Below are 22,919 nucleotides of genomic sequence, written 5' to 3' on the forward strand. Positions count from 1 at the left end.
GCTAGTTGGTTTACTAAGATTGATCTTCGTGGTGCGTATAATCTGGTGAGAATCAGGCAGGGAGATGAATGGAAAACGGCATTTAATACGCCCGAGGGTCATTTTGAGTATCTGGTGATGCCGTTCGGACTTGCCAATGCTCCATCTGTTTTTCAGTCTTTTATGCATGACATTTTCCGTGAGTATCTGGATAAATTCTTGATTGTTTACTTGGATGACATTTTGATCTTCTCAGATGATTGGGAGTCTCATGTGAAGCAAGTCAGAATGGTTTTCCAGGTACTGCGTGCTAATTCCTTGTTCGTGAAGGGATCAAAGTGTCTCTTCGGTGTGCAGAAAGTTTCATTTTTGGGGTTCATCTTTTCCCCTTCTACTATCGAGATGGATCCGGTTAAGGTTCAGGCCATCCAGGATTGGACTCAGCCGACATCTCTAAAAAGTTTGCAGAAATTCCTGGGCTTTGCTAATTTTTATCGTCGCTTCATCTGTAATTTTTCTAGCATTGCCAGACCATTGACCGATTTGACCAAGAAGGGTGCTGATTTGGTTAATTGGTCTTCTGCTGCCGTGGAAGCTTTTCAGGAGTTGAAGCGTCGTTTTTGCTGTGCCCCTGTGTTGTGTCAACCTGATGTTTCTCTTCCGTTCCAGGTCGAGGTTGATGCTTCTGAGATTGGTGCAGGGGCGGTTTTGTCACAGAGAGGTTCTGGTTGCTCAGTGTTCAAACCATGTGCTTTCTTTTCCAGGAAATTTTCTGCTGCTGAGCGTAATTATGATGTGGGCAACCGAGAGTTGCTGGCCATGAAGTGGGCATTCGAGGAGTGGCGTCATTGGCTTGAGGGTGCTAAGCATCGCGTGGTGGTTTTGACTGATCATAAGAACCTTACTTATCTTGAGTCTGCCAAGCGCTTGAATCCTAGACAGGCCCGTTGGTCGTTATTTTTTGCTCGTTTTGATTTTGTGATTTCATACCTTCCGGGCTCTAAAAATGTGAAGGCGGATGCTCTGTCTAGGAGTTTTGTGCCCGACTCTCCGGGGTTATCTGAGCCGGCGAGTATCCTCAAGGAAGGAGTCATTGTGTCTGCCATCTCCCCTGATTTGCGTAGAGTGTTGCAGAAATTTCAGGCTAATAAACCTGATCGTTGTCCGGCCGAGAAACTGTTCGTCCCTGATAGGTGGACTAGTAAAGTTATCTCTGAACTTCATTGTTCGGTGCTGGCCGGTCATCCAGGAATCTTTGGTACCAGGGAGTTGGTTGCTAGATCCTTCTGGTGGCCATCTCTGTCACGGGATGTGCGTGCTTTTGTGCAGTCCTGTGGAATTTGTGCTAGGGCTAAGCCCTGCTGTTCACGTGCCAGTGGGTTGCTTTTGCCCTTGCCGGTCCCGAAGAGGCCTTGGACACATATTTCGATGGATTTCATTTCTGACCTTCCCGTTTCTCAAAAGATGTCAGTCATTTGGGTGGTCTGTGATCGCTTTTCTAAAATGGTCCATCTGGTGCCCTTGGTTAAATTGCCTTCCTCCTCTGATTTGGTGCCTTTGTTCTTCCAGCATGTGGTTCGTTTACATGGCATTCCTGAGAATATTGTTTCTGACAGAGGTTCCCAGTTTGTCTCGAGGTTCTGGCGAGCCTTTTGTGGTAGGATGGGCATTGACCTATCTTTTTCCTCGGCCTTCCATCCTCAGACTAATGGCCAGACCGAACGAACCAATCAGACCTTGGAAACATATCTGAGATGTTTTGTTTCCGCTGACCAGGATGATTGGGTGTCATTTTTGCCGTTGGCTGAGTTCGCCCTTAATAATCGGGCCAGCTCGGCTACCTTGGTCTCTCCATTTTTCTGCAATTCTGGGTTCCATCCTCGTTTCTCTTCAGGACAGGTTGAGTCTTCGGACTGTCCTGGTGTGGATTATGTGGTGGACAGGTTGCAGCAGATCTGGACTCAGGTAGTGGACAATTTGACCTTGTCCCAGGAGAAGGCTCAGCTTTTCGCTAATCGCAGACGCCGTGTGGGACCCCGACTTCGTGTTGGGGATCTGGTTTGGTTATCTTCTCGTCATATACCTATGAAGGTTTCCTCTCCTAAATTTAAACCTCGTTTTATTGGTCCGTATAGGATTTCTGAGATTCTCAATCCGGTGTCTTTTCGTCTGACCCTCCCAGACTCCTTTTCCATACATAATGTATTCCATAGGTCGTTGTTGAGGAGATACGTGGCACCTATGGTTCCATCTGTGGAGCCTCCTGCCCCTGTTTTGGTGGAGGGGGAATTGGAGTATATTGTGGAGAAGATTTTGGATTCTCGTGTCTCTAGACGGAAACTCCAGTATCTGGTCAAATGGAAGGGTTATGCTCAGGAAGATAATTCCTGGGTTTTTGCCTCTGATGTCCATGCCCCAGATCTTGTTCGTGCCTTTCATGTGGCTCATCCTGGTCGGCCTGGGGGTTCTGGTGAGGGTTCGGTGACCCCTCCTCAAGGGGGGGGTACTGTTGTGTATTCTGGCTGAGTTCACTTCTGTGGTCACAAGTGGTATTGCAGTCTCTGGGCTTCCTCCTTCAGGTGTTTTGGTGAGCTCGTTGGCTGCCTTGCTATTTAGCTCCACCTGAGTCTGTCTTCCTTGCTCCTTGTCAATGTTCCAGTGTTGGATCTGAGCTACTGCATCTTTCCTTGGGCCTGCTGCTCTGCTAGATAAGTGCTTCTAGTTTGTTTTCTGTTTTTTCTGTCCAGCTTGTTATTATCTTTTGCTGGAAGCTCTGAGAAGCAAAGGGGTGCACCGCCGTGCTGTTAGTTCGGCACGGTGGGTCTTTTTGCCCCTTTGCGTGGTTTTCGGTTTAGGGTTTTTGTAGACTGCATAGTTCTCTTTGCTATCCTCGCTCTGTCTAGAATATCGGGCCTCACTTTGCTGAATCTATTTCATTCCTACGTTTGTCTTTTCATCTTGCTAACAGTCATTATATGTGGGGGCTGCCTATTCCTTTGGGGTATTTCTCTGAGGTAAGTCAGGCTTGTATTTCTATCTTCAGGCTAGTCAGCTCCTCAGGCAGTGCCGAGTTGCATAGGTAGTTGATAGGCGCAATCCACTGCTGCTTCCAGTTGTGTGAGGATAGATCAGGTACTGCAGTCTACAGAGATTCCACGTCTCAGAGCTCGTCCTATTGTTTTGGGTTATTGCCAGATCTCTGTATGTGCGCTGATTACTGCACGCTGTGTTGCCTGATTGCCAGCCATAACACACACCCAGCACCATTGACCTCTCTGCACACACACACACAGCACAATTCACCTCTCTGCATACACATACACACAGCACCATTCACCTCTCTGCATACACACACCCAGCACCATTCACCCCTCTGCACACACACACACAGCACAATTCACCTCTCTGCATACACACACACACAGCACCATTCACCTCTCTGCATACACAAGCACACACACACAGCATCATTCACCTCTCTGCATACATACACACACACACACACACACACACACACATACACACACACACACCTCACCTCTGCGCATGGTATCCTGAAGCCTCACCATCGCCTGCAGCTTCCTGTCTTGCACAGCCATGGCACTGAATGATGATGTAATTCAGCCGCTACTGTGTGAGACAGGAAGCGTGGGCAGGAAGCAGGATGGATCAATTCCCCGCAGATCCATTCCGCTGCCATTTTCTCTTGCAGGCAGCGGAGCTGCAGGGATTGCTCCCTGCCCGCCGCACATGAGGGCAATCTGAAGCAAAAACACACGAGAAAACAACGAACAATAGGCCAGGTATATTGAAAAAGGTATAACAAATCTTTATTTAATTATATACAATAAAACAGGTGAAACAGTGAGTGTCCCTACAGGACATGTATGTTAATAGAGTCAGCATAAACGGGACATGGGAGGTCTGGTGTGAGTACCTACAAAATTGTTCATATATAATAGCTCAATATGCTATATTTCAGTACTAACAAATTATAGTCCCCATTCATATATATAGGAGCTGCCCTATGGGTCTTTATCAAAACCTCACTTATGCCAAAGAGGTAGAGGAGAGGAGAAAGAGCCGAGTTCCCATAGGGCAGCTCCGGTGGAGTTGTGTGAAAGCGCATCCGCCTAGTGGGTGATGTCATCCCCATTTGGGTCGAAACGTTACCCGAATTGAATAGTCCGCCACCCATTTACCTCCTAAAAAAGCACCTGGTGATGTTAATTGTATATGTTAATAAAGAAACTACACAGTTTGCTGAACTTTCAACCATTTGAGTGCGGCTGATTTTTCCTATACTTAGCAGTGAGCATGCCCTCAGGACACACTGATAGTGTAGGACAGGTTACACCGTGCAGCAGTGAGCACGCCCACAGTACACACCGATAGTGTAGGACAGGTTACACTGTGCAGCAGTGACCACGCCCACAGGACACACCGCTAGTGTAGGACCGGTTACACCACGCAACAGGGAGCACGCCTATAGGAAACACCGCTAGTGTAGGACATGTTACACCGTGCAGCAGTGAGCACGCCCACAGGACACACCGCTAGTGTAGGACAGGTTACACCGTGCAGCAGTGAGCACACCCATAGGACACACCGCTAGTGTAGGACAGGTTACAACGTGCAGCAGTGAGCACGTCCATAGGGCATACCGCTAGTGTAGGACAGGTTTCACCGTGCAACAGTGAGCACGCCCACAGGACACACCGCTAGTGTAGGACATATTACACCGTGCAGCAGTGAGCCCGCCCATAGGACACACCGCTAGTGTAGGACAGGTTACACGGTGCAGCAGTGAGCACGCCCACAGGACACACCGCTAGTGTAGGACATGTTTCACCGTGCAGCAGTGAGCACACCCACAGGACACACCGCTAGTTTAGGACAGGTTACACCGTGCAGCAGTGAGCCCGCCCATAGGACACACCGCTAGTGTAGGACATGTTACACTGTGCAGCAGTGAGCACTCCCACAGGACACACTGCTAGTGTAGGACATGTTACACCGTGCAGCAGTGAGCACTCCCACAGGACACACCGCTAGTGTAGGACATGTTACACCGTGCAGCAGTGAGCACACCCACAGGACACACCGCTAGTTTAGGACAGGTTACACCGTGCAGCAGTGAGCCCGCCCATAGGACACACCGCTAGTGTAGGACATGTTACACTGTGCAGCAGTGAGCACTCCCACAGGACACACCGCTAGTGTAGGACATGTTACACCGTGCAGCAGTGAGCACTCCCACAGGACACACCGCTAGTGTAGGACATGTTACACCGTGCAGCAGTGAGCACTCCCACAGGACACACTGCTAGTGTAGGACAGGTTACACCGCACAGCAGTGAGCACGCCCACAGGACCAGGGGTGGATTAAGGTTAGCCAGGGCCACAGGCTGTTCAGACACTGTGGGCCCCCCCGGTCATGTGACGGGGGTCATGTGACGGGGGTCATGTGACGGGGGTCATGTGACGGGGGTCATGTGACGGGGGTCATGTGACGGGGGTCATGTGACGGGGGTCATGTGACGGGGGGTCGTGTGATACCTGAACCAGATTATTCCAGAAAAATGGCCGGGCCCTATTCTACTGTAACCTATTAAATATTTGTTAAAATATGCAATACAATTTAGGTATATTTTGATTTATTTTTCAATTTTTAAAATGACCAATATCATATACAAGGAACAAATACCACCGCACCATGACCAGACCACAAATTACAACCACAGTGATCGAATAATATCACATACAAGGAACAAATACCACCCACCACATATTACCACCACTTGGTGACCAAATAGCACATACATGGGACAAATACCGCTACACCATTTCCAGACCACATATTACCACCACATAGTGACTGAATACTACAATACTGATAAGTAATAAAAGAAAAAAAAACACAATACTATCACCATAAGTGCCAGTATTCACAGGAGATCTGTACTTAGTATACAGTGTCTGTGTAGAGGTAATACAGAGATCACTGGTGGTATTATACACAGGAGCTCTGTATATAATGTATAGGTAATACAGTGATCACTGGTGACATTGTACACTGTATATAGTATACAGTGTATAGTGTCAGTGAATAGGTAACACTGACTCACCAGGTGATGTCTCTAGGTGAAGTCCTTCATCTTTCATCCAGCACAGACCGCCATCATTTCTTCCAGACAGGACTCATTTCTGCAGGAAATAACACAGTTATCTCGAGCTCCGCTTGCAGAACACATTACTTAATTTTTCACAACTTCTATATTACACCACATGAAGAAAAAAAGGCGACATAGTGTCACTCTGCACAGTAAAAGGACCGCCCCCCCATTTAAAACAGTATACTCAAAAAATAAAATAAATACATGACTGCAGTAATAATATCCCTTAATTAGCCCATATGGTAATAATATTCTCCATCCTGGCCCCGTTTATCTCATTCCTGGCTCCAGCCATATGTTCTCCCATCCTGCCCTCATGAGTATCCATTCTACCCCATATGATCTCCCCATCCTGCCCCATCGTATCCATCCTGCCCCATGATCCAATCCTGCCCGATGTCTTTCATTCTGCCCCGTGTCTCCAATCATTCCCTGTATCTACATTCTGCCCATGCCTCCAGTCATGCCCCCAGTGTGTCCAGCATATTGCCCCAGTGTCCAGCAATCTGCCCCAGTGTGTCCAGCATTGCCCCCAGTGTGTCCAGCAATCTGCCCCAGTGTCTGACTCCAGCATATTGCCCCCAGTGTGTCCAGCAATCTGCCCCAGTGTGTCCAGCATTGCCCCTAGACAGTGTGTCCAGCAATCTGCCCCAGTGTGTCCAGCATATTACCCCCAGTGTGTCCAGCAATCTGCCCCACTGTGTCCAGCATTGCCCCCAGACAGTGTGTCCAGCAATCTGCCCCAGTGTCTGACTCCAGCATATTGCCCCCAGTGTGTCCAGCAATCTGCCCCAGTGTGTCCAGCATTGCCCCTAGACAGTGTGTCCAGCATATTACCCCCAGTGTGTCCAGCAATCTGCCCCAGTATGTCCAGCATATTGCCCCAGTGTCCAGCATATTACCCCAGTGTGTTCAGCAATCTGCCCCAGTATGTCCAGCATTGCCCCCAGACAGTGTGTCCAGCAATCTGCCCCAGTGTGTCCAGCATATTACCCCCAGTGTGTCCAGCAATCTGCCCCAGTATGTCCAGCATATTGCCCCAGTGTGTCCAGCATTGCCCCCAGACAGTGTGTCCAGCAATCTGCCCCAGTATGTCCAGCATTGCCCCCAGACAGTGTGTCCAGCAATCTGCCCCAGTGTGTCCAGCATATTACCCCCAGTGTGTCCAGCAATCTGTCCCAGTATGTCCAGCATATTGCCCCAGTGTGTCCAGCATTGCCCCCAGACAGTGTGTCCAGCAATCTGCCCCAGTGTGTCCAGCATATTACACCCAGTGTGTCCAGCAATCTGCCCCAGTGTGTCCAGCATATTGCCCCAGTGTGTCCAGCATTGCCCCCAGACAATGTGTCCAGCAATCTGCCCCAGTGTGTCCAGCATATTACCCCCAGTGTGTCCAGCAATCTGCCCCAGTGTGTCCAGCAATCTGCCTGTCATGATCCCAATGGCAGGGGATCACAAAAGGACAAGCACAAAAACAAAACAAGCTCTAGGGTGATGGAACCTGAGCTGACCGCGATCCTGAACCTAAACACACAACTAGCAGTAGCCGGGGAACGTGCCTACGATGATTCCTAGACGTCTCGCGCCAGCCGAAGGATTAACTTCCCCTATGAGAAGAAACACAGACCTCACTTGCCTCCAGAGAAACACCCCACAGAAATAGCAGCCTCCCACATGTAATGACGGTGAAATGAGAGGAAAGCACATACGTAGTTATGAAAATAGAATCAGCAAAAATGAGGCCCGCTAAAGCTAGGTAGCAGAGGATACAAAAGTGAACTGCGCGGTCAGCGAAAAACCCTTCAAAAAACCATCCTGAAATTACTTGAACTCATGTGCCAACTCATGGAACATGAGGAGTAATTTCAGCCCACTAGAGCAACCAGCAGCAAGGAGTCACATATCTGCAAGCTGGACTAAGACAAAAAGAAAGCAAACGTAGAACAGGAAAATCAAAACTTAGCTTGTCCAGAAGATAACAGACGCAGGGAGCAGAGGTAAAAAGACACGCTGATTACATTGATAGCCGGCGAGGAAATGACAAAAAAGCCAGGTTAAATAGGAAACACCCATAACCTGATGGAACAGGTGGACACCACAGACCGCAGAGAACACAAGTCACCCAGTACCATCAGTAACCACCAGAGGGAGCCCAAAAACAGAACTCACAACAGTACCCCCCCCCCTTGAGGAGGGGTCACCGAACCCTCACGAGAACCACCAGGGCGACCAGGATGAGCCCTATGAAAAGCACGGACCAAATCGGCAGCATGAACATCAGAGGCAATCACCCAAGAATTATCCTCCTGACCATAACCCTTCCACTTGACCAAATACTGGAGTTTCCGTCTGGAAACACGAGAATCCAAGATCTTCTCCACAACATACTCCAATTCACCCTCCACCAGCACCGGAGCAGGAGGCTCAAGCGAAGGAACAACAGGTACCTCATACTTCCGCAACAACGACCGATGGAACACATTATGAATAGCAAACGATGCCGGGAGATCCAAACGAAACGACACAGGGTTAAGAATTTCCAAGATCTTATAGGGACCGATGAACCGAGGCTTGAACTTAGGAGAAGAGACCTTCATAGGAACAAAACGAGAAGACAACCACACCAAGTCCCCAACAAGAAGTCGAGGACCCACGCGGCGACGGCGATTAGCAAACTGCTGAGCCCTCTCCTGGGACAACTTCAAATTGTCCACCACATGACTCCAAATCCGATGCAACCTATCCACCACCATGTCCACTCCAGGACAATCAGAAGGCTCCACCTGACCAGAGGAAAAACGAGGATGAAACCCCGAATTACAAAAGAAAGGAGAAACCAAGGTAGCAGAACTAGCCCGATTATTAAGGGCAAACTCGGCAAGCGGCAAAAAGGAAACCCAGTCATCCTGATCAGCAGAAACAAAACACCTTAAATAAGTTTCCAAAGTCTGATTAGTTCGTTCCGTCTGGCCATTCGTCTGGGGATGGAATGCAGACGAAAAGGACAAATCAATACCCATCTTAGCACAGAACGTCCGCCAAAATCTAGACACAAACTGGGATCCCCTGTCAGAAACGATGATCTCCGGAATGCCATGCAAACGGACCACGTTTTGAAAAAACAGAGGGACCAACTCAGAGGAGGAAGGTAACTTAGGCAAGGGCACCAGATGAACCATCTTAGAAAAGCGGTCACACACAACCCATATGACGGACATTTTTTGAGAGACAGGGAGATCCGAAATAAAGTCCATGGAAATGTGCGTCCAAGGCCTCTTCGGGATAGGCAAAGGCAACAACAATCCACTGGCCCGAGAACAGCAAGGCTTAGCCCGAGCGCAAACTCCACAAGACTGCACGAAAGAACGCACATCCCTCGACAAGGAAGGCCACCAAAAAGACCTGGCCACCAAGTCTCTAGTACCAAATATTCCAGGATGACCTGCCAACACAGAAGAATGGACCTCGGAGATGACTCTACTGGTCCAATTATCCGGAACAAACAGTCTTTCCGGCGGACAACGATCAGGTTTATCCGCCTGAAACTCCTGCAAAGCACGCCGCAAGTCTGGGGAGACAGCCGACAAAATCACCCCATCCCTAAGGATACCAGTGGGCTCAGAATTTCCAGGGGAGTCAGGCACAAAACTCCTAGAAAGAGCATCCGCCTTCACATTCTTTGAACCTGGCAGGTATGAAACCACAAAATTGAAACGGGAGAAAAACAGTGACCAACGAGCCTGTCTAGGATTCAGACGCTTGGCAGACTCAAGGTACATCAGATTTTTGTGATCAGTCAAGACCACCACACGATGTCTAGCACCCTCAAGCCAATGACGCCACTCCTCAAATGCCCACTTCATGGCCAAAAGCTCCCGATTACCAACATCATAATTCCGTTCAGCGGGCGAAAATTTTCTAGAAAAGAACGCACATGGCTTCATCACTGAGCCATCGGAGCTTCTCTGTGACAAAACCGCCCCCGCTCCGATCTCGGAAGCATCAACCTCAACCTGAAAAGGAAGCGACGTATCTGGCTGACGCAACACAGGAGCAGAAGAAAGCCGGCGCTTAAGTTCCTGAAAGGCCTCCACAGCCGCAGGAGACCAATCAGTAACATCAGCACCCTTTTTAGTCAAATCCGTCAAAGGCTTAACAACACTAGAAAAATTAGTTATGAAGCGACGATAAAAATTAGCAAAGCCCAAGAACTTCTGTAGACTCTTAAGAGATATAGGCTGCGTCCAGTCACAAATAGCCTGAACCTTGACGGGATCCATCTCAATAGTAGAAGGGGAAAAAATATACCCCAAAAAAGAAATCTTCTGGACTCCAAAGAGACATTTAGAACCCTTTACAAACAAAGAATTGGCCCGCAGGACCTGAAACACCTTCCTGACCTGCTGAACATGAGACTCCCAGTCATCAGAAAAAAACAAAACATCATCCAAATACACGATAATAAATTTATCCAGATATTCACGGAAAATATCGTGCATAAAAGACTGGAAGACAGAAGGAGCATTAGAAAGTCCAAAAGGCATCACCAAATACTCGAAATGGCCCTCAGGCGTATTAAATGCGGTTTTCCACTCATCACCCTGCCTTATCCGCACAAGATTATACGCACCCCTAAGATCACTCTTAGTGAACCATTTAGCCCCCTTAATGCGAGCGAACAAATCAGTCAACAATGGCAAAGGATACTGATATTTGACTGTAATCTTATTCAAAAGACGATAATCTATGCAAGGCCTCAAGGAACCATCTTTTTTGGCCACAAAAAAAAAACCTGCTCCCAAAGGAGACGAAGATGGACGGATATGTCCCTTTTCCAAGGACTCCTTAACATAATTCCGCATAGCAGTATGCTCTGGCACTGACAGATTGAACAAACGACCTTTAGGGAATTTACTGCCAGGAATCAAATCTATAGCACAATCGCAATCCCTGTGAGGAGGAAGCGAACTGAGCTTAGGCTCCTCAAAAACCTCCCGATAATCAGACAAAAATACAGGAACCTCAGAAGGAGTAGATGAAGCGATAGAAATCGGAGATGCATCATCATGAACCCCCTGACATCCCCAGCTTAACACAGATATTGTTTTCCAGTCCAGGACTGGGTTATGAGTTTGTAACCATGGCAGACCAAGCACTAAGACATCATGTAAATTATACAGTACCAGGAAGCGAATCACCTCCTGATGAACGGGAGTCATACGCATGGTCACTTGTGTCCAGTACTGAGGTTTATTCATAGCCAAAGGTGTAGCGTCAATTCCTTTCAAAGGAATAGGAACTTCCAGAGGTTCCAGATGAAACCCACAACGATTGGCAAATGACCAATCCATAAGACTCAGGGTAGCGCCTGAATCCACATAGGCATCGACGGAAATGGATGATAATGAACAAATCAACGTCACAGACAGAATGAACTTAGACTGTAAAGTACCAATGGCAACAGACTTATCAACCTTTTTTGTGCGTTTAGAGCATGCTGATATAACATGAGCTGAATCACCACAATAAAAACACAATCCATTTTTCCGCCTATAATTTTGCCGTTCACTTCTGGACTGAATTCTATCACATTGCATTGTCTCAGGTGCCTGTTCAGAAGACACCGCCAAATGGTGCACAGGTTTGCGCTCCCGTAAACGCCGATCAATCTGAATAGCCATAGTCATGGACTCATTCAGACCTGTAGGCGCCGGGAACCCCACCATAACATCTTTAATGGCCTCAGAAAGGCCATCTCTGAATTTTGCAGCCAGAGCGCACTCATTCCACTGAGTAAGCACCGACCATTTCCGAAATTTCTGACAATATATTTCTGCTTCATCTTGCCCCTGAGAGAGAGCCAAAAAAAAAAAAATATATCCTCAGACTACTTTTCCTCCTACTTCAGCCAAAACGATGACCAATTTTTTTTTTCGGCCGGCTATACTGTCATGATCCCAATGGCAGGGGATCACAAAAGGACAAGCACAAAAACAAAACAAGCTCTAGGGTGATGGAACCTGAGCTGACCGCGATCCTGAACCTAAACACACAACTAGCAGTAGCCGGGGAACGTGCCTACGATGATTCCTAGACGTCTCGCGCCAGCCGAAGGATTAACTTCCCCTATAAGAAGAAACACAGACCTCACTTGCCTCCAGAGAAACACCCCACAGAAATAGCAGCCCCCCACATGTAATGACGGTGAAATGAGAGGAAAGCACATACGTAGTTATGAAAATAGAATCAGCAAAAATGAGGCCCGCTAAAGCTAGATAGCAGAGGATACAAAAGTGAACTGCGCGGTCAGCGAAAAACCCTTCAAAAAACCATCCTGAAATTACTTGAACTCATGTGCCAACTCATGGAACATGAGGAGTAATTTCAGCCCACTAGAGCAACCAGCAGCAAGGAGTCACATATCTGCAAGCTGGACTAAGACAAAAAGAAAGCAAACGTAGAACAGGAAAATCAAAACTTAGCTTGTCCAGAAGATAACAGATGCAGGGAGCAGAGGTAAAAAGACACGCTGATTACATTGATAGCCGGCGAGGAAATGACAAAAAAGCCAGGTTAAATAGGAAACACCCATAACCTGATGGAACAGGTGGACACCAGAGACCGCAGAGAACACAAGTCACCCAGTACCATCAGTAACCACCAGAGGGAGCCCAAAAACAGAACTCACAACATCTGCCCCAGTGTGTCCAGCATATTACCCCCAGTGTGTCCAGCATATTGCCCCAGTGTGTCCAGCATTGCCCCCAGACAGTGTGTCCAGCAATCTGCCCCAGTGTGTCCAGCATATTACGCCCAGTGTGTCCAGCAATCTGCCCCAGTGTGTCCAGCACTCTGCCCCAGTGTGTCCAGCACTCTGCCCCAGTGTGTCCAGCACTCTGCCCCAGTGTGTGACTCCAGCATATTGCCCCCAGTGTGTCCAGTAATGTGCCCAAGTGTGTCCAGCATTGCCCCTAGACAGTGTGTCCAGCGATCTGCCATGATCCAATCCTGCCCGATGTCTTTCATTCTGCCCCGTGTCTTCAATCATGCCCTGTATCTACATTCTGCCCATGCCTCCAGTCATGCCCCCAGTGTGTCCAGCAATCTGCCCCAGTGTGTCCAGCATATTGCCCCAGTGTCCAGCAATTTGCCCCAGTGTGTCCAGCATTGCCCCCAGACAGTGTGTCCAGCAATCTGCCCCAGTGTCTGACTCCAGCATATTGCCCCCAGTGTGTCCAGCAATCTGCCCCAGTGTGTCCAGCATTGCCCCTAGACAGTGTGTCCAGCAATCTGCCCCAGTGTGTCCAGCATATTACCCCCAGTATGTACAGAAATCTGCCCCAGTGTGTCCAGCATTGCCCCCAGACAGTGTGTCCAGCAATCTGCCCCAGTTTCTGGCTCCAGCATATTGCCCTTAGTGTGTCCAGCAATCTGCCCCAATGTGTCCAGCATTGCCCCTAGACAGTGTGTCAAGCATATTACCCCCAGTGTGTCCAGCAATCTGCCCCAGTATGTCCAGCATATTGCCCCAGTGTCCAGCATATTACCCCCAGTGTGTTCAGCAATCTGCCCCAGTATGTCCAGCATTGCCCCCAGACAGTGTGTCCAGCAATCTGCCCCAGTGTGTCCAGCATATTACCCCCAGTGTGTCCAGCAATCTGCCCCAGTATGTCCAGCATATTGCCACAGTGTGTCCAGCATTGCCCCCAGACAGTGTGTCCAGCAATCTGCCCCAGTGTGTCCAGCATATTGCCCCAGTGTGTCCAGCATTGCCCTCAGACAGTGTGTCCAGCAATCTGCCCCAGTGTGTCCAGCATATTACCCCCAGTGTGTAAAGCAATCTGCCCCAGTGTGTCCAGCAATCTGCCCCAGTGTGTCCAGCATATTACCCCCAGTGTGTCCAGCATATTGCCCCAGTGTGTCCAGCATTGCCCCCAGACAGTGTGTCCAGCAATCTGCCCCAGTGTGTCCAGCATATTACCCCCAGTGTGTCCAGCATATTGCCCCAGTGTGTCCAGCACTCTGCCCCAGTGTCTCCAGCATTGCCCCCAGAGTGTCCAGCAATCATCTGCCCCAGTGTGCCCAGCATTGCCCCTAGACAGTGTGTCCAGCAATCTGCCCCAGTGTGTCCAGCATATTACCCCCAGTTTGTCCAGCAATCTGCCCCTGTTTGTCCAGCATATTGCCCCAGTGTCCAGCATTGCCCACAGACAGTGTGTCCAGCAATCTGCCCCAGTGTGTCCAGCATATTACCCCCAGTGTGTCCAGCAATCTGCCCCAGTATGTCCAGCATATTGCCCCAGTGTCCAGCATATTACCCCCAGTGTGTTCAGCAATCTGCCCCAGTATGTCCAGCATTGCCCCCAGACAGTGTGTCCAGCAATCTGCCCCAGTGTGTCCAGCATATTACCCCCAGTGTGTCCAGCAATCTGCCCCAGTATGTCCAGCATATTGCCCCAGTGTGTCCAGCATTGCCCCCAGACAGTGTGTCCAGCAATCTGCCCCAGTGTGTCCAGCATATTACCCCCAGTGTGTCCAGAATATTGCCCCAGTGTGTCCAGCATTGCCCCCAGTGTGTCCAGCAATCTGCCCCAGTGTGTCCAGCAATCTGCCCCAGTGTGTCCAGCATATTACCCCCAGTGTGTCCAGCATATTACCCCCGTGTGTCCAGCATTGCCCCCAGACAGTGTGTCCAGCAATCTGCCCCAGTGTGTCCAGCATATTACCCCAGCGTGTCCAGCAATCTGCCCCAGTGTGTCCAGCAATCTGCCCCAGTGTGTCCAGCAATCTGCCCCAGTGTGTCCAGCATTGCCCCCAGAGTGTCCAGCAATCATCTGCCCCAGTGTGTCCTTCAGCATATTGCCCCCAGTCAGTGTCCAGCATTCTGGCCCGCCCGGGCCTCCCAGATTGCCGTCAACAAAAAAACCCCAAAAAAACGAGTTCTCCTCACCTGACCTGCGCTCCAGGCGGCGAGCTCCCTCCAGCAGAGCGCACTCGCCAGCGACTGACAATGACGTCAGACGCCGGCGACGTGTGTGCTGCGCCTGCGGCCGACTTCAGCTGCCAGCCTCCAATTGGCTGGCGGCTGTTAACTATTGACGTGCGGGCACATGCAATAGGTGAAACTGTCGCAGTGCCGGTAGGGGCCCGGTGAGCAGATGAGATGGGGACCGATGTGGGCCCCCTCTCTCTGCACACCGGGCCCATAAATTATACGCCAGTCAGGGCACGGGCAGTAATGCCCTGATGACGGCGGGCAATATGAGTGGTAGCCCAGGGCCCCCCACACCACTGGGCCCTGGGCAACAGCCCAGATTAACCCTCTTATAATCCGCCCCTGCACAGGACACACCGCTAGTGTAGGACAGGTTACACCGTGCAGCAGTGAGCACGCCCATAAGACACACCGCTAGTATAGGACAGGCTACACCGTGCAGGAGTGAGCATGCCCACAGGACACACCGCTAGTGTAGGACAGGTTACACCGTGCAGGAGTGAGCATGCCCACAGGACACACCGCTAGTGTAGGACATGTTACACCGCGCAGCAGTAAGCGCGCCCACAGGACACACCGCTAGTGTAGGACATGTTACACCGTGCAGCAGTGAGCACACCCATAGGACACACTGCTAGTGTAGGACATGTTACACCGTGCAGCAGTGAGCATGCCCACAGGACACACCGCTAGTGTAGGACATGTTACACCGTGCAGCAGTGAGCATGCCCACAGGACACACTGCTAGTGTAGGACACGTTACACCGTGCAGCAGTGAGCACGCCCATAGGACACACCGCTAGTGTAGGACATGTTACACCGTGCAGCAGTGAGCACGCCCACAGGACACACCGCTAGTGTAGGACAGGCTACACCGTGCAGCAGTGGGCATGCCCACAGGACTCACCACTAGTGTAGAACATGTTACAACGTGCAGCAGTGAGCCCGCCCACTGGACACACCGCTAGTGTAGGACATGTTACACTGTGCAGCAGTGAGCACGCCCATAGGACACACCGCTAGTGTAGGACAGGTTACACCGTGCAGCAGTGAGCACGCCCACAGGACACACCGCTAGTGTAGGACATGTTACACCGTGCAGCAGTGAGCCCGCCCATAGGACACACCGCTAGTGTAGGACAGGTTACACCGTGCAGCAGTGAGCACGCCCACAGGACACACCGCTAGTGTAGGACTTGTTACACCGTGCAGCAGTGAACCCGCCCATAGGACACACCGCTAGTGTAGGACATGTTACACCGAGCATGCCCAGAGGACACACCGCTAGTGTAGGACATGTTACACCGAGCACGCCCACAGGACACACCGCTAGGGTAAAACATGTTACACCGTGCAGCAGTGAGCACGCCCATAGGACACACCGCTAGTGTAGGACAGGTTACACCGTGCAGCAGTGAGCACGCCCACAGGACACACCGCTAGCGTAGGACAGGCTACACCGTGCAGCAGTGAGCACGCCCACAGGACACACCGCTAGTGTAGGACAGGTTACACCGTGCAGCAGTGAGCACGCCTATAGGACACACCGCTAGTGTAGGACAGGTTACACCGTGCAGCAGTGAGCACGCCCACAGGACACACGCACCGCTAGTGTAGGACAGGTCACACCGTGCAGCAGTGAGCACGCCCAAAGGACACACGGCTACTGTAGGACAGGTTACACTGTGCAGCAGTGAGCACGCCCACAGGACACACCGCTAGTGTAGGACAGGTTACACTGTGCAGCAGTGAACCCGCCCATAGGACACACTGCTAGTGTAGGACAGGTTACACCGTGCAGCAGTGAACCCGCCCATAGGACACACTGCTAGTGTAGGACATGTTACACCGAGCACGCCCATAGGACACACCGCTAGTGTAGGACAGGTTACACCGTGCAGCAGTGAGCACGCCCACAGGACACACCGCTAGTGTAGGACAGGCTACACCGTGCAGCAGTGAGCACGCCCATAGGACACACTGCTAGTGTAGGACAGGCTACACCGTGCAGCAGTGAGCACGCCCACAGGACACACCGCTAGTGTAAGACAGGTAACACCGTGCAGCAGTGAGCACGCCCATAGGGCACACCGCTAGTGCAGGACATGTCACACCGTGCAGCAGTGAGCACGCCCACAGGACACACCGCTAGTGTAGGACATGTTACACCGTGCAGCAGTGAGCCCGCCTATAGGACACACCGCTAGTGTAGGACAGGTTACACCGTGCAGCAGTGAGCACGCCCATAGGACACACCGCTAGTGCAGGACATGTCACACCTTGCAGCAGTGAGCACGTCCACAGGACACACCGCTAGTGTAGGACATGTTACACCGTGCAGCAGTGAGCACGCCCACAGGACACACCGCTATTGTAGGACATGTTACACCGTGCAGCAGTGAGCACGCCCACAGGACACACCGCTAGTGTAGGACAGGTTACACCGTGCAGCAGTGAGCACGCCCACAGGACACACCGCTAGTGTACGACAGGTTACACCGTGCAGCAGTGAGCACGCCCACAGGACACACCGCTAGTGTAGGACATGTTACACCGTGCAGCAGTGAGCCCGCCTATAGGACACACCGCTAGTGTAGGACAGGTTACACCGTGCAGCAGTGAGCACGCCCATAGGGCACACCGCTAGTGTAGGACAGGTTACACTGTGCAGCAGTGAACCCGCCCATAGGACACACTGCTAGTGTAGGACAGGTTACACCGTGCAGCAGTGAACCCGCCCATAGGACACACTGCTAGTGTAGGACAGGCTACAACGTGCAGCAGTGAGCACGCCCACAGGACACACCGCTAGTGTAGGACAGGTTACACCGTGCAGCAGTGAGCACGCCCATAGGGCACACCGCTAGTGCAGGACATGTCACACCGTGCAGCAGTGAGCACGCCCACAGGACACACCGCTAGTGTAGGACATGTTACACCGTGCAGCAGTGAGCCCGCCTATAGGACACACCGCTAGTGTAGGACAGGTTACACCGTGCAGCAGTGAGCACGCCCATAGGACACACCGCTAGTGCATGACATGTCACACCTTGCAGCAGTGAGCACGTCCACAGGACACACCGCTAGTGTAGGACATGTTACATCGTGCAGCAGTGAGCACGCCCACAGGACACACAGCTATTTTAGGACAGGTTACACCGTGCAGCAGTGAGCACGCCCACAGGACACACCGCTAGTGTAGGACAGGTTACACCGTGCAGCAGTGAGCACGCCAACAGGACACACCGCTAGTGCAGGACATGTCACACCGTGCAGCAGTGAGCATGCCCACAGGACACACCGCTAGTGTAGGACATGTTACACCGTGCAGCAGTGAGCCCACCTATAGGACACACTGCTAGTGTAGGACAGGTTACACCGTGCAGCAGTGAGCCCGCCTATAGGACACACCGCTAGTGTAGGACAGGTTACACCGTGCAGCAGTGAGCCCGCCTATAGGACACACCGCTAGTGCAGGACATGTCACACTGTGCAGCAGTGAGCACACCCACAGGACACACCGCTAGTGTAGGACATGTTACGCCGTGCAGCAGTGAGCCCGCCTATAGGACACACCTCTAGTGTAGGACAGCTTACACCGTGCAGCAGTGAGCACGCCCATAGGGCACACCGCTAGTGCAGGACATGTCACACCGTGCAGCAGTGAGCACGCCCACAGGACACACCGCCAGTGTAGGACAGGCTACACCGTGCAGCAGTGAGTACGCCCACAGGACACACCGCTAGTGTAGGACAGGTCACACCGTGCAGCAGTGAGCACGCCTATAGGACACACCGCTAGTGTAGGACAGGTTACACCGTGCAGCAGTGAGCACGCCCACAGGACACACCGCTAGTGTAGGACAGGTCACACCGTGCAGCAGTGAGCACGCCCACAGGACACACCGCTAGTGTAGGACATGTTACACCGTGCAGCAGTGAGCACGCCCATAGGACACACCGCTAGTGTAGGACAGGTTACACCGTGCAGCAGTGAGCACGCCCACAGGACACACCGCTAGTGTAGGACAGGTTACACCGTGCAGCAGTGAGCACGCCTATAGGACATGCCGCTAGTGTAGGACATGTTACACCGTGCAGCAGTGAGCCCGCCCACAGGACACACCGCTAGTGTAGGACATGCTACATCGTGCAGCAGTGAGCACACCCACAGGACACACCGCTAGTGTAGGACATGTTACATCGTGCAGCAGTGAGCACACCCACAGGACACACCGCTAGTGTAGGACATGTTACACCGTGCAGCAGTGAGCCCGCCCACAGGACACACCGCTAGTGTAGGACAGGCTACACCGTGCAGCAGTGAGCACGCCCACAGGACACACCGCTAGTGTAGGACAGGCTACACCGTGCAGCAGTGAGCACGCCCATAGGACACACCGCTAGTGTAGGACAGGCTACACCGTGCAGCAGTGAGCACGCCCATAGGACACACCGCTAGTGTAGGACAGGCTACACCGCGCAGCAGTGAGCACGCCCATAGGACACACCGCTAGTGTAGGACAGGTTACACCGTGCAGCAGTGAGCACGTCCATAGGACACACCGCTAGTGTAGGACAGGTTACACCGTGCAGCAGTGAGCACACCCACAGGACACACCGCTAGTGTAGGACAGGTTACACCGTGCAGCAGTGAGCACGCCCATAGGACACACCGCTAGTGTAGGACATGTTACACCGTGCAGCAGTGAGTACGCCCACAGGACACACCGCTAGTGTAGGACAGGTTACACCGTGCAGCAGTGAGCCCGCCTATAGGACACACCGCTAGTGTAGGACAGGTTACAACGTGCAGCAGTGAGCACGCCCATAGGACACACCGCTAGTGTAGGACAGGTTACACCGTGCAGCAGTGAGCACGCCCATAGGACACACCGCTAGTGTAGGACATGTTACACCGTGCAGCAGTGAGCACGCCCATAGGACACACCGCTAGTGTAGGACATGTTACACCGTGCAGCAGTGAGTACGCCCACAGGACACACCGCTAGTGTAGGACAGGTTACACCGTGCAGCAGTGAGCACGCCCATAGGACACACCGCTAGTGTAGGACAGGTTACACCGTGCAGCAGTGAGCACGCCCATAGGACACACCGCTAGTGTAGGACAGGTTACACCGTGCAGCAGTGAGCACGCCCATAGGACACACCGCTAGTGTAGGACAGGTTACACCGTGCAGCAGTGAGCACGCCCATAGGACACACCGCTAGTGTAGGACAGGCTACACCGTGCAGCAGTGAGCACGCCCATAGGACACACCGCTAGTGTAGGACAGGCTACACCGTGCAGCAGTGAGCACGCCCATAGGACACACCGCTAGTGTAGGACAGGTTACACCGTGCAGCAGTGAGCACGCCCACAGGACACACCGCTAGTGTAGGACATGTTACATCGTGCAGCAGTGAGCACGCCCATAGGACACACCGCTAGTGTAGGACAGGTTACACCGTGCAGCAGTGAGCACGTCCATAGGACACACCGCTAGTGTAGGACAGGTTACACCGTGCAGCAGTGAGCACACCCACAGGACACACCGCTAGTGTAGGACAGGCTACACCGTGCAGCAGTGAGCACGCCCATAGGACACACCGCTAGTGTAGGACAGGTTACACCGTGCAGCAGTGAGCACGCCCACAGGACACACCGCTAGTGTAGGACAGGTTACACCGTGCAGCAGTGAGCACGCCCATAGGACACACCGCTAGTGTAGGACAGGCTACACCGTGCAGCAGTGAGCACGCCCATAGGACACACCGCTAGTGTAGGACAGGTTACACCGTGCAGCAGTGAGCACGCCCACAGGACACACCGCTAGTGTAGGACAGGTTACACCGTGCAGCAGTGAGCACGCCCATAGGACACACCGCTAGTGTAGGACAGGCTACACCGTGCAGCAGTGAGCACGCCCATAGGACACACCGCTAGTGTAGGACAGGTTACACCGTGCAGCAGTGAGCACGCCCACAGGACACACCGCTAGTGTAGGACAGGCTACACCGCGCAGCAGTGAGCACGCCCATAGGACACACCGCTAGTGTAGGACAGGTTACACCGTGCAGCAGTGAGCACGCCCACAGGACACACCGCTAGTGTAGGACAGGTTACACCGTGCAGCAGTGAGCACGCCCACAGGACACACCGCCACTGCTCTCCTGGCTCTGAGGAACATTTCCCAACCCATGGGGATACGCCCTCTCCCTCCAGCTGTGAGCGATGCTCCTCCGCCATTGGTCAGTTTAGCGTTTTGTATCCGCCCCTCCTCATCTAACCTATCCAATCGCCTCCTGGCTCTATTGACGACCCTTCAGTACACTAGAGACACCCGCTACGCAGCCCTTCCAAGTTCTGAATTAAAGAAGCCTCCACTTCCCTGGCCTCAGTCTCACACCATTCCTCCCGCTCTTCCTCTTTCAGACACCTCGCGAATATAGAAGTGGTTTATCCCAGAGACCAGAGCAGACTCCGCCATTGTCGTGTAACCGCGCCCCCTCTCGTGTGGGCGTGTCGAATAGCGTTTGGTGGGCGTGGCTCAGGGGGGACGAGTGCCGCCGCAGGGAAAGACGTGCAAGTCTACAGAGACTGGGGCAGCGCAGCTACCGCTCCAATATGTGACTGACCGGAGGAGCAGTGCGAGCGGCACCACAGCACCTGGAGCCGGGGACGGACACACGACACCTCATGGACGCGGGACGCCTGCTGTAAGACACGTCGCCATGGCTGCCCAGTCCAGGTATGGGGCTCCAATGAGGAGCGTTATTTATTATTTATTATATACCGATATGTGCGCCGTTATCCCGTGCTGTGCATGTGACGTCTGACAAGTGTGTGCCTGTGCAGCAACAGGTGGCTCTCTGAGGGGTTAATTATTCTGGGGGTGTCGGTGAGCAGCCAGTTAACTCTTTGTATCGGGGTGAAGTGAAAAGCCAGCCCTCCCCTCCCCACCATCCTCGGTGGCTGCCATATTGCTGCAGGGTCCTGCCATGTCCCAGTGTAGCTATAGGGAGGTGGTCCTGGCAGCGGGGCTTTCATGGCGCTGGGCAGCTGGCCGGTCAGTCACTGCTCCTCCTGACTCCCTGTTTCCAGGCTGTGGGGAGTGCGGGCTTTGCTGACCCAGCAGTTACCTATTCGCTGCCTTTTATAGAGCCTGCAGCTCTCAGCCTCTTCCTAAAGTCACTGGTGACCTCCCCTCCCCCCATCCAGTGACCTAGAAACTTTAATGGCCACTTGAGGCTACCAGAAAAGTTAGACAGATGGCGATTACCGTGGCCAAGGCACGTAGATTGGGCCTATCCGACAGGCATTCACACGTAGCGTAAATTCTGCCTTCAAAATATGCAATAACAATCTTCACTGATTATTGCAGATTTGAAGCACTTTATTTTTTTGACTACAGAAAAGCTTAGATGCCGCGTTTAAAAAAAAAAAAAAAAAAAATTAGCATCTTTTTTTTCGTACTTCTTTGTGTACTTTCCCTTTTTACATGCATTTTTTTATCCTCCCATGGAAGCCTATAGTGTAAAAAAACAAACAAAAAACCACCCCTAAAAGCTGACAGATCAGCAGCCTATTTGGACTCACAGCAGGTGTGAATTTTCATAAGATCACAGCTGATTTGCTTGGACAGTTAAATGCAGTAGAAAGAAAGGCAGCGTTTATGCTACATTGGGGCCCAGCCTTGGAACTTTTGGCTTACTAATGCCAGATTCCGCATAGATTGCATTTATAGCTAGGGTGTTCATATATATAT

The 22,919-nt window shown here is 51.8% G+C and overlaps 1 protein-coding gene across 4 annotated transcripts in view; it reads left to right on the plus strand.

The window, feature by feature from the left end:
* Positions 1-21,692: 21,692 nt before the first annotated feature.
* Positions 21,693-22,919, plus strand: part of AFF1 (ALF transcription elongation factor 1) — a 110,204-nt gene continuing 108,977 nt past the window's right edge. Inside the window, exon 1 of one of the 4 annotated variants that reach the window (XM_069743376.1) lies at positions 21,693-21,902. In XM_069743376.1, coding sequence (XP_069599477.1) covers positions 21,886-21,902 — 17 coding nt within the window. In that variant the 5' untranslated portion in view covers positions 21,693-21,885. The remainder of the gene's footprint in view (positions 21,903-22,919) is intronic. The other 3 variants (XM_069743374.1, XM_069743377.1, XM_069743375.1) reach the window with 3 other exon arrangements.

The sequence above is a fragment of the Ranitomeya imitator genome, chromosome 1 (assembly GCF_032444005.1).
Source record: "Ranitomeya imitator isolate aRanImi1 chromosome 1, aRanImi1.pri, whole genome shotgun sequence".
Classification (NCBI taxonomy): Eukaryota; Metazoa; Chordata; class Amphibia; order Anura; family Dendrobatidae; genus Ranitomeya; species Ranitomeya imitator.